The 11638-nt window shown below is 47.6% G+C and overlaps 1 protein-coding gene, 5 non-coding genes and 2 pseudogenes across 7 annotated transcripts; all 8 read left to right on the top strand.

The window, feature by feature from the left end:
• The first annotated feature begins 448 nt into the window (after positions 1–448).
• On the top strand, positions 449–4217 carry LOC119349259 (putative aminoacrylate hydrolase RutD). 2 transcript variants are annotated; one of them, XM_037617287.1, is made up of 10 exons: positions 449–857; positions 954–1203; positions 1537–1720; positions 1855–1950; positions 2056–2109; positions 2518–2666; positions 2783–2900; positions 3287–3374; positions 3597–3683; positions 3784–4217. In XM_037617287.1, the coding sequence occupies exons 1-9, from the start codon at positions 749–751 to the stop codon at positions 3680–3682; spliced, it is 1134 nt and encodes a 377-aa protein (XP_037473184.1). In that variant the 5' UTR covers positions 449–748; the 3' UTR covers position 3683; positions 3784–4217. The 2 variants fall into 2 exon arrangements, with proteins under 2 accessions (XP_037473184.1, XP_037473183.1); XM_037617286.1 differs by lacking the exon at positions 3784–4217 and having other exon boundaries at positions 450–857; positions 3471–3683.
• Positions 4218–6196: 1979 nt separating this feature from the next.
• The window catches only part of LOC119349260, a 6437-nt pseudogene continuing 995 nt past the window's right edge, over positions 6197–11638 (top strand).
• Positions 10746–10833, top strand: LOC119351530. Its single transcript, XR_005170014.1, has one exon. It is a non-coding gene; the product is annotated as a small nucleolar RNA R24 (small nucleolar RNA).
• LOC119351531 lies at positions 10888–10970 on the top strand (annotated as a pseudogene).
• On the top strand, positions 11026–11116 carry LOC119351528. The gene has a single exon (XR_005170012.1). It is a non-coding gene; the product is annotated as a small nucleolar RNA R24 (small nucleolar RNA).
• On the top strand, positions 11171–11261 carry LOC119351523. The gene has a single exon (XR_005170007.1). It is a non-coding gene; the product is annotated as a small nucleolar RNA R24 (small nucleolar RNA).
• Positions 11316–11407, top strand: LOC119351524. Its single transcript, XR_005170008.1, has one exon. It is a non-coding gene; the product is annotated as a small nucleolar RNA R24 (small nucleolar RNA).
• On the top strand, positions 11466–11557 carry LOC119351525. The gene has a single exon (XR_005170009.1). It is a non-coding gene; the product is annotated as a small nucleolar RNA R24 (small nucleolar RNA).

Here is an 11638-nt window from a genome sequence, read left to right as displayed (position 1 = left end):
GATTTTGCTGGAGCTGTTAGTGTTGAATAAAGAGCTCCCAAATTTCCCTGCAAAAAAAAAAGACCCGGCCGAGTATTTATTTAATGATCGCACAGCACAACCAGACAAGGCACCACCGCTTCCCGATCGATCGATCGATCATCATTCATCATCATCGTCGCGGCGGCTTTATCCAACCACAAGTTCGTCCATCCACCAAAACAAAAACAAACAGCACAGCGCCACTCCCTGCCGCCGATCAAACCACTCACCAGCACGCTCACGAAAAAGAATCGCCACCCAAAAATCGTGGACCTGAACCCCACACTCCCATCTTCCCGCCGCGAGCGAGCGAGCGCGTCCCCTTTGACTCAGCAGACGGCGACACCACCCGCCGACGTGTCTCCGCCGGCGCGTATCCATCCATCCACGTGTTCCAGGGGCGGGCGGGAGGGAATCCGTCTCCCCCTCCTACCTCCTCCACACCCGTTTCCCTCGCGCCCCCGGCTCCGCCCGGCTGTACGACTCCGGCTCTCGGGCGGCTATAAATCGCCCGCCCTTTCCCTCCCGAGCTCCACTCCGTTTCCCCCTCGTTTTAAATCCGATTCGGCCCCCGATTCGGCAAACCCAGCCCGACCCAACCCACCTGTTCCCCAGTAACGAGAAGCTAAATAAATCCATAAATCCCTGGTAGAGAGAGGGGAGGGAGAGAAGCCAGGCGATCGATCCCGGCGGCGGCGAGAGGCGAGGAAAGGCGACCGGCGAAGCAATGCCTTACTGCGAGGTGGACCGGTACCAGGCCGGCGACAAGTGGGAGGGCGTCCGCCTCTTCTACCGCCGCTACGGCCGCGGCGCCACCAAGGTGCTCCTCGTCATCGGTAAGCACGCCGCCCCAAAAATCCCTTTCCTTTCTCCGGCGCGATGTTCTTCTCCTTCGCAGGAACTTTTCTCTGAGAAATGGTTCCTCGTTTCAGGTTTGGCGGGGACGCACGACTCGTGGGGCCCGCAGATAAGGGGGCTGACCGGGTCCATGGAGCCGGCCGACGGCGGCGACGAGCCCGAGCCCGCCGCGCGGACGGACGAGGAGGCCGGCGCCCCCGCCGACGCGCCGGCGACGGCGACGGCGACGGAGGAGGAGGACGTCGGCGAGGGCATCGAGGTCTGCTGCTTCGACAACCGCGGCGTCGGCCGCAGCACCATCCCCCCGCACAAATCCTACTACTCGTGAGTTTTTCTCCGGCTCCATCATCGCCTTAGATCCAAATTTCCGTCGGTTTCGACGATCGGCCGGCAGGGTTAGGTAGACGACATTGCTCCTCCTTCGAGATCCGCAAGGAAGATTGTAGCTTTCGGCGAGAATAAATGCACGTTTTACTCGATTCATCCTCCCTTTCTTCGCGATTGCTTTCATTCATGAGAAAATAATACTAGTAGTATAGTACCACGCGTGCGGCTGAGGAAGAAACAGAGGGCGACATCTTCCTCCATGAAACGCGTTGAGAAGTCAAACAAACGATGGTTCTCTCTACTGACCGTGTGAACGACCTTCTCTTTCAGGACATCGATCATGGCGAGGGACGCTCTGGCCTTGATGGACCATCTGGGGTGGAAGAAGGCCCACGTCTTCGGCCACTCCATGGGTGCGATGATCTCCTGCAAGCTCGCGGCGTTGGCGCCTCACCGGCTGTCCTCGCTGGCGTTGCTGAACGTCACCGGCGGTGGGATGGAGTGTTTCCCCAAGGTACTGTGATGTTGCAACCTGCTTACTCATTTGGGAAGTTCTGAGGACCTGAAAACAAGCCGAGGGGTTACTTTGTTTGAGATGAGGAACTTTGCAAGTGCTGAAATCTGACTGATATGCTGTCAATTTTTCAGGTAGATGCACAGATGCTATCTCTCGCGTTCCGGTTCTTAAGGGCGAGAACACCGGAGCAAAGAGCTCTAGTCGACTTGGAAACCCACTATACCAAGGTGAGAAATTGAGGATGCACTGTCTGTCCTTGCCTGAATAATGTGCAAACCGGTTTGTCTGTATATGTTTTTCGTTTCCAGTGGTAACATGTCACTCAAATGCAGGAATACCTCGACGAGGAAGTTGAATCCTGCACAAGGAGAGCGATCCTATATAAGGTGAATGTCATATATACTTGCACAGAATATTCATTATTCTTCCTGCTAGTTTTACCGTGTGCATCAGACAATTTTTTTGGATTATATTTGTTGCTTATCATGCTGTTTGCTGGGGGTTGTCCTGTTAAGGAGGTCATTCAAGAATTCGTTAAGGAGGTCATTCAAGAATTCTGTTAAAAGTATCTCATAGATGTCTGGCTAGGCCTTCTTTTTGTGGAAGTTTGGCATCATGCTTTTGCATTCCCCTATTTAGAATATAAAGACAATGCACTGCATAGGGATAAACTGTTGGATCTTTTGTTTGGAAGAAAGGAAGCTTTTGTTGTACCCACTTCGGAACATTGTCTGCGTACATTTGGCTCCTTTTGTTGTGGAAATTTCATCTCCACTTGTACATTGAACTTTCAGGAATATGTGAAAGGCATATCATCTTCAGGGATGCAATCTAATTGCGGGTTTGAAGGTCAAATTAACGCATGCTGGACTCACAAAGTGACAACTAAAGAGCTAGATACAATACGTGCTGCTGGTTTCCTAGTTTCAGTTATTCATGGAAGGTTAGTCAGTTGAAATATCGAAGATAATATGCATCCATTTTTCAATCTGCAGGCATAATGTGTGTTGCCTATTTCTTTTCAAGTGTATTGCTCACACCTTGCTTTACAAATGGCAGACATGATATTATTGCGCAAGTATGTCATGCGAGGCGGCTTGCACAAAGGCTTCTTCCTGTTGCTAGAATGGTAGATCTTCATGGTGCACATCTAGTCAGCCATGAAAGACCACAAGAGGTAAGCATCAAGTTTGGTAAAATAGTAAAGCTGGGTAGATCGAATCATCAAAATACTCAGAACTATTGCAAACCGGGCAAATAATTTCAATAGAGTTGCCAGAGATGTATATAGTTACAATAAGGCATCTTAGCAGACTGGCCATGGAGACTCTTTTCAGACCATTTGACATCTAGGATGGCTTCTTTTTGTTCCAAAGAGAGCCTTACGATTTACAGTAAAGCGTACGATTGAAATATTGATACAACTAGGGTGTCATCAACTCCATGTTCCAAAGAAAACAAGAAATACAGTTGTGATAATGATTATTGATTTCTCCTCTCATTCATGTCTACGAGCAACTGTAAAAAGCACAAGAAACTGATGTAACTGTGAATCTACGACAGGTCAACAACGCGCTGATGGACCTGATAAAGGCCACCAAGTCGGCGACGGCGCCGCATGAGTGGTCGTCCCAGCCAGAAAACACATCAGGTATGCTCAACAACCGGCTGCTGAACGCCGCAAAATTCTTTGGAAGGCTATGTTGGAAGGCACACCTCTTACGCTGACCCCCTTTACCACCACCAGAAACCGGTGCCCTTATTTCTGCAAGGCCTGTAACCCTCACGATACGAACAGGCGAAGCTGGCAACGCCGCCGTAGCAGTGTATAACCTACTTGCAAAGTTGCAACTAAGCTTTCTTTATGTCATAGGCCTGATAGTGATGGCGTTTGAGCATGTGAGGAACATTGTAAGAGTAACGAAGCCTGTGAGGGTCGCGGCGATCGAGTCATCATAAGGTAAAGAAGCTCTTCCTCCACTACATATACATAGGTCGTCGTCATATCTCCTAATTCCTGGCGGATTTGCTTACCGCAGTTGGTGTGTTTGATTTTGCAGAAACGAAAGAGATGTGTAAATTATACCCCGAAAAGCCGGCGAGGAGATCATATTTCATGTCTCCTCCGTATACCATCCGTGGAGATGAGACGGATTTAGAGTAGCATCCCCGCAAGAATTGAACCTATTTTCCCTCCTCCCTTGAGAAGGCCCTCTGCTCTCGGCGGAAACGACATTTCGAGACTGGAGAACAGAGGAGGTGTACCTGCGTTGCGCACCTGGGCAGAAGCGTCACAGGGCGTGAGTGGTGATTGAGATGAGCCGCCATACATTGTATTAGCTCGGAGAGAGCAGATGGATGTACCTTGTGTGATGAGTGTAATTAAGCTGTGACCGATATGTACACGGCCGCATGTTGCGTTGCGTGTACTCCAATGTTGTGCTGTGATTATCCCTTTGAATAAATCGACTCGATCTTCACCACTTCGATGTAACCTTCTGGTGTAGTTGAATATTTTCTTTCCTGTGCAACACTGGCATATACACCATCCGTTTTTAAATACAATACCTTTTAGAGATTTCAATATGGACTATATACGAAGTATACAGGAAAATTAAAAAAGTTGCACGCCCGGCTTTGAGGAACACACGTACACACGCCGTCATGGTTGAGGAAAGGGTGGATCGATGGAAAGGAATGCTCAAAAGCTTGACCAAGTAAAATAAATCCTTTGGAAATCACGGACAAGATCATTTGATCTTACCTCGGCGAGCGAAAGAGCGGCGGCCTTTTTCTTCTTCCTGGTGCCATACGAGCTGGACTGTTGCGCCGGGGCAACATATTTCTTGACTGGGGGTTCCTTCCTTTTATCAAAGGCCCCCTTCCCTTGCCTGCTCCTGCTGATCCTGATCATACTCCAGCTCCAAAATGAAGGTGGTTGGAACCATGACACATGTGTCTGCTTGCTTCATCTCTCCGTGTCTATGCATATATGCCATCAAATTAATGCCTAGGTCACTGCTGTCCTCCGATATCAGTGCTCCGCTGAGAGTGTAAGGCTGGTCGTAATGCTAGTACCATAGCTAGTATCATGCATGCCAACTAGGCAATTTTGATGAGGTGTCATAGCATTAAATGAAGAAAGAAAGGGTGTAGTATCATAATCATGATACCGTATCATATTAAATGCTATACTATTTTGTGTCATGCATGGCAATAAATAAATTACTACATGATACTAATATATGATACTATGCATTAGGGAGGTAGTATCATACACATGATACTAGTGTATGATACTACCCATTACAACCAGCATAAATGGAGGCCAAACCGCACATCGAAACTGGAAACGACCAGTACCTAGGTGTACCAGGCAGACAGCATCGACCAAAAATAATTAAGCAAGAAACATTTCACTTTCGCGTTGGTGGAAGCCAGGGCTTGTTCTGAAGTAAGAACTTGTGATGCACGGAAAAGAAAGCCGCTCCTCTGCAAGACTGGAACAAATTATCAGTTCCAGCCATTCTGTCAAGATGTAGCTCAAGTCTGAACTAACTGAATGATGGCAAGATGCGGAAGACCGGCCCAAAGTAATGGGAAGAACGATGCGAGGTTCTCTCCAGACTGCACATGACCGACCAAAACAGCAGGGCTGAAAGGCTGAAACTAGCTAGCGAGAAATTCAGTCACACTGAAACAAGAAGAGGAGGCAGGCAGGAGAAATACGGCACGCAGCTGCCATGTAGAGTACGTACGTGCTCTAGAACAGACACAGTCCGCCTTTCACCATCCTGCTCTGGAACGAGTCAGCACGTGCGATCCTCGTAGGAGGAGGAGGAGGAGCAGCAGCAGCACAGATGTAACTAGTCCTTCCAAAGCAAGGAGCGAGCGAGCGGCACGTCGGGACATAACCACTCGTCACTCGAGCCGATCAATCATGTTCATGTAGGTAGGCCGTGCGACAGACAACACAACATACATGAACATGGCACGGAAATATATGCTGCTAACAAGCATGGCTCCATTCAATCCATGTACGTAGTACCAAGCGATGCAGATAAACTGACCTGGCGGACGGAGGGGTGATGGGCGACGGCGCCTCGGCCGCTCCCGGCGACCGGCGAATGAGGCGAGCTCCGGAGAAGAGAGCGAGAGGCGCACGGCAGGGGCGGGAGAGGAAGAGGAAGACCGAAGAGGAAGACGAGTGCGGGTGGCCGTGCACTGCAAGGCAAAAAGCAAGAGAGAAAGCGGACGGTACATTCGCTCTCCTCGCAGAAATATTCGCTCTCGCGGGACGGGAGGGGATATTCGCCGGCGCGCACGGAATAATAATCCGGAGTGCGTCTCTTCCGCTCGAGGGCGCCTGCAGAGCTGGGCCGTGGGCCTCTATCCCTGTCAGAGCGGGCGGGCCGGGCGGGTGCGGCGTTCTTTTTCAGTGGAGTGAGAGGTTGGGCCTCCGAGGCACGCGCCTCTCTCCTCACTCGCTCGGCCCCTCCCTCTCCCCCATTCTACCCAGTCCACTCACCCACCCGTGCCCGTGCCCGGCGACGACGGCGAGGAGGAACCAAGGAAGAGAAAGAAAGGGGATCGCGGAGCAGCAGCCATGGGCGTGATGGGCAGGCTCAAGATCTTCGTCGTCAAGGAGCCCGTCGTCGCCGCCTCCTGCCTCATCGCCGGATTCGGTACCCCCGCCGCGCCCCTCCCCTCTCCCACCCATACCCTTGGTGCCCCGTGCCGACCTACCTGTACGCGCGCGCGCGCGCATCGCTCGCCTTCATTTCTCCTCTCGCGAGTTTGCCTAGATGGATTTCTGAGGAGGGGCGGGGGGATTGGCCCTCGAGGATAGATCGTGGACGGATGGCGACGCGTCCATGCGTTCTCGGCCTGCCAATGTTCGTTAGATCTAGGATTCTCGCTGTCCCGCGGATGCGTGCCCCCGTCGCAATTCATGGGCGATACATTTACATGCGCCGCATACATAAAGATCCAACTACTGCTATGCTATCCAACCAAATAGTAGCAGGCAGGGGCCAAGGACGCTTCGATGTCTTCTACATTCATCAGCGTCAATATCAATGACATCTGCACACATCAACTGTGCCTCTGGGACTCATGTCAAAATGTACTTGTGCTGAGCTGCGCTATAGTACTATTTATTTTGACTTAACTCTGGAAGATTTACTCCGTCTTGTACGTATAGCGACCAACTATACACCATTTACCAGACACGCCTTCTGCTATTTCTGTCCATTGATGGAATGTGACTACAGCTTGGCACATATGAGCTGACTACTTAGCACTGGGGGTGACTTAGCTAGACTATGTGCAACCGCTTCCTTGTGAACTGGTGAATCAGACTATTTCTTTCACAATTTACACTTGGCTGTTTGCATGCGACATGTTGTTTACTGCTTAATATGAGGAAAAAAACAGATCGGATCTTTAACTGTTTAATATTTGCTTTATGTGTTAGATTCCATCTTATCCAATAGACGAGTAGACCCTATTACTACCAGATTATGACACCTCACAGCTCCACCCCGATGTATGTCATTAGTTGTTTGTATCTCTATACGTCTCGATATTGGTCATGATTGCTGTTCGTTCGTTAAATTCATAATTGATGAGAGTTACCTCTGTATTTTATCCATGTCATGACTTCCTTAGTTATATTTGTCAGTTGATCTTAGCGGAATTTGTCCAGCAATCTGTGTGTTAAATTGAACAGCCATAGTTGAAGCATTTTACTGGAACTTAGTTGCAGGTGTACGGTAATATCAGTTCCTTTTTCTTCCAAGGGTTTGCTTAGTTTCTCCTTCATTGAAGCCTTCATGACCACCACATAACAGCCATTGTTGCATATGCTCTAGGCGTGGAGGAGGTGTCTGTTCTTCATTTTTCTTCTTCTCTTCTTCTTTGCAACCGGATTCATTTTGTTTAGAACTAGTGTGGTCAAATTTAATGTGCTGCATCACAAACAGTGGGCAGCAATTATTTTCAATTCTACTTTTCAACCAAAAAGCTAAACGCATAAATCCTCGAAACCAAAAACATGTCGTCTGTTGTGCCCCAACTAGTATTTAGTCAAACTGCATGCTTTTGTGGTGCAGTATATCTGTTGGATGGGCATAACCATTTTGAGTAGTGGGCAGTTGTTACGCTTTAAGGTCATGAACCAACCATTCACACGTTTCTCTGACAGTGCAAGTTTAGTGCATGGTTTGTAAGATCTACTGATTTGGCTGTGATAGCTTATGTGATCATTGATCGTTGAAAAGCGTAGCTCCCTCCCAGTCTCATCATTCTGCTAAATATCTCATCTGATGCTATGATATGCAATTTCAGGTCTATTTCTTCCAGCGGTTGTTAGGCCAATGTTGGATTCTTGGGAGACTGAGAAAAATGCCAAAACCCCAGTTGAACTAAAAGATGTATGTTGATCCCCTCCACTTTTTATTCGTTTCTCTGTGCTACCACTTCATATAATTACGAAAATCGCATTTATCATTTAGCCCTCTCAAATGTTCTAGCCACACCATTTATCATTTCCCAGTTTTATCATGTTCTTTGTGCACTAGCCAAGATATTGGCGAGTCAGTAAACTTACAAATTAAAGTTTGTGCTCTAATGGGCTACAAACTCCTGGAAAAGAGTACCAAGGGCTCCTTTGTAAATGTGGAATCCCTCGACTCTGGTTGGAATTGAGCTATGTCCCATGAAAATCCTGCTTTCCAGACATGGCTTAAATAGTTGATTGACAGATTTGACTGAATTGCACACGGTATCTTTTGAAACTCTGCATCACACCTTCTGTTGCCAGTCACATGATTTGTCATTTGTCCATCGGACCATTTCCAGGTTCTCATGCTTCTGAGTAATCATGCTGAAATATTGTAGTATCAATCCCCCTCTCTTTCATCCAAACTGTGCTTTTTTATTTACTGAGATGAGTTCGTGCATGCGTGAGCGTTATCCACTCAGACGTTTAACTTTTGTTCTCTTGGTACTTCCCCAGGTGGTCGCAGGTGTCACTGGCAAGAAAGCTTAGTGATCAATGTCTCTTCACTCTGCTGATGTTGTCTACACATTTTGTTCCGCCTGTTTTTGGTGCCCAGACGAGGATGTAGTCGGATCTCGGCCAAAATAATCATTGTGTCTGAACCTATTTTGACCATAGTGCAATGAGATGGACTTGTTGTTTGAGTGATTCCAAGTTGTAAGAAAGTGAATGCATGGAAGGCCGTTGTTACCCTTTTGATCGAATTTGTGCCATTGTCACTCGTTGTTCTTGATTTGTCTGGCCAAGGCAAAGAATGCTTGGCACTGCGGCTCCACCCCTGTTCCGTCCTAACCCTGTGGATTCAACCCCGAGGCGACGATGAACTTGGTGGACAGCGGTCCTGCTTGCATCAACGATTTGATTGTTAATCTCCCATTTTTATGCACTGTTATAATTGCCCTGCCGGATGTAGGATGAACCACTTTGACGTAGAGGTTGTAGTCTTGTAGAGCAAAGAAAAGAGTTGCCATGTTCTCTTCCCTGTTGACAAGAGAGGATGTGGAGAAGAAGAGGAGGTTGCACTATTTTCTTGATGGGGAAGATTTTTTTTTTTTTGAGGGAGGAAGATTTTTTTTTTTTGAGGGAGGAAGATGAGGTTCTATGAATGTCTCCACTTCGTTTTGGGCTGTGCCAATCGCACTGCGATGTCTATGGGCTGGTATTTAGCACGGCCTATTCAATGTACTCTTTTTCAACTAAAATGGGTTCAAAGCTAAAATGGGCTAAAGGTCTCCGGCCCAGCCGACCACACAAAAGCGTGCACCAAACCTAGGGTTTTATGAGCCGCCGCCGAGTATAAAGCGCCGGGCTCCGGGCTGTTCCAACCTTCCGCAGCCACCACCACCCCAACCCAACCCACCGGAGCAGACCAAGGCGGCGCCGCGGCGACCTCATCTCCGGTAAGCGGCGGATCCCGTTCTCCTCTCATGTCCCTCGTACGGATCTCGGAGCTAGCATCGCTGTCTGCTTAGATTCGTCGCCGCATCACCCCGCCAAACCCGTGCGGGTTCTAGGTTCCGCGGTTCTTGATTTCGTCCGCCGTTATAGCATCTCCGTTGGAATTGTTTGGAGTGAGATTTATTTTCCGTTTTGCTTATGCGGTTAGTCCTCGGCTAGATCCCAACCCGCGCTAGAACCGCGCACTATGTTTTCCTCTTGCCAGTGAGATCTGTTCGTGCTTGTCAGTAGTCGATGGGACGCTCAAGCTTCACTGCTGCTTCTGCTGTATATTATTTGTAACCCATGTTTCCACTTGTAAATCTGCGTCCATTTTTGCATCAAATGGTAGAATGTTGCCTTGTTTCTGTAGGATTAGTGCCTCCTGTTGCTTGTTGCTAGCTGTAGGATCTGACGTTTGGATGTTGTTTTGGTGATGTAGGCCAAGGGAAATGACTACCGTTCCGGGGTCTCTGGTGTGGGAGCTGGTGAAGAAGAACAACTGCTTCTTGATCAAGCAGTTCGGCAACAGCAACGCCAAGGTGCAGTTCAGCAAGGAGCCCAACAACCTCTACAATGTCCACTCCTACAAGTTCTCGGGTCCGTGGCACTTTGCACCGTTTTTAACCCTTCTGTTGTGTTTGTAAGTTTCTCTGCAATGATCTAACTTGCTGTGTGGCTGATGTGGTTTTCAGGCTTGGCGAACAGCAAGACCGTGGCGGTCCAGCCATCAGCAGGAGAGGACAAGGCTGTCATCCTTTCCACGACCAAGACCAAGAAGCAGAACACCCCTGCCAAGCTCCAGCACAAGACTCTGATGCGCAAGGAGTTCCGCAAGATGGCCAAGTCTGTCAAGAACCAGGTATGAACTCCAGAGTTTTGTACTTGAATTGCACTTATGCTTGGCTTCTAAGCTACACCTCTTGTCAGTTCACATGCTTTGCACATGTACTTAAGATTTAGGTTGTATCTCTGTCAAGTTAAGTCTGTTTTGGTCTTTGGGTTTCATTGGTGAGCCAAGGTATTGCTGTGATGAGCCGTAACAATAAGAATACCAAATGATCAATTGGTTATTCGATGAAATATTTTAAACGCTTGGCTTCTGAGCTGAAATTGCTAGGTTATCTTTTTTTGTATGTTTGTGTTTACTTAGCCGCCTTATGTTTTTGCTGTGATGAGACGTAAACACTAGAAAGCCAACTGATCAATTGGTTCTTCAGTGAAATTTACACTTGGCTTCTTAGCTCAACTTGTTAGGGAATCTATTTTATTTTTGTGTTTATGTTTTGTTGCCATCAAGTTTTTTGCCTTGATGAGTCGTAACTCATAAGAAGTCCCAACTGATCAATTGGTCCTTCAATGAAATACTAATTTACGCTTGGCTTCTCAGCTGAACTGTTAGACAATCTGTTTTATTTGTGTGTTTGTATTTTGTTGCTGAACAAAATTTTGCTGTGATGAGCCGTAACACTTCAGAAGTCCCAACTGATCAATTGGTCCTTCAATGAAATACTAATTTACGCTTGGCTTCTGAGCTGAACTGGTAGAGAATCTCTTTTATTTGTGTGTTTGCATTTTGTTGCTGAACAATTTTTTGCTGTGATGAGCCGTAACACTTCAGAAGTCCCAACCGATCAATTGGGTCCTTCAGTGAAATATTCTTTTACGCTTGGCTTCTGAGCTTTACTTGTTAAAGAATCTGTTTTATTTGTGTGTTTGTGTTTTAATTTTGCTGACCAAATATTTGCTGTGATGAGCCGTAACACTTCAGAAGACCCAGCTGATCAATTGGGTTCTTCAGTGAAATATTCTTTTACGCTTGGCTTCTGAGCTTTACTTGTTAAATAATCTGTTATATTTGTGTGTTTGTGTTTAATTGCTGACCAAATATTTGCTGTGATGAGCCGTAACACTTC

Source organism: Triticum dicoccoides, chromosome 1B, assembly GCF_002162155.2.
Source record: "Triticum dicoccoides isolate Atlit2015 ecotype Zavitan chromosome 1B, WEW_v2.0, whole genome shotgun sequence".
Classification (NCBI taxonomy): Eukaryota; Viridiplantae; Streptophyta; class Magnoliopsida; order Poales; family Poaceae; genus Triticum; species Triticum dicoccoides.
This window is presented reverse-complemented; position numbering and strand designations above follow the sequence as displayed.

Coding starts and splice junctions, on each gene's coding strand:
- LOC119349259 (XM_037617286.1), top strand. CDS start 749: ATGCCTTACTGCGAGGTGGACCGGTACCAGGCCGGCGACAAGTGGGAG. Junction 2,110..2,517: donor GGAGAGCGATCCTATATAAG/GTGAATGTCATA, acceptor TTGAACTTTCAG/GAATATGTGAAAGGCATATC. Junction 2,667..2,782: donor GTTTCAGTTATTCATGGAAG/GTTAGTCAGTTG, acceptor TACAAATGGCAG/ACATGATATTATTGCGCAAG.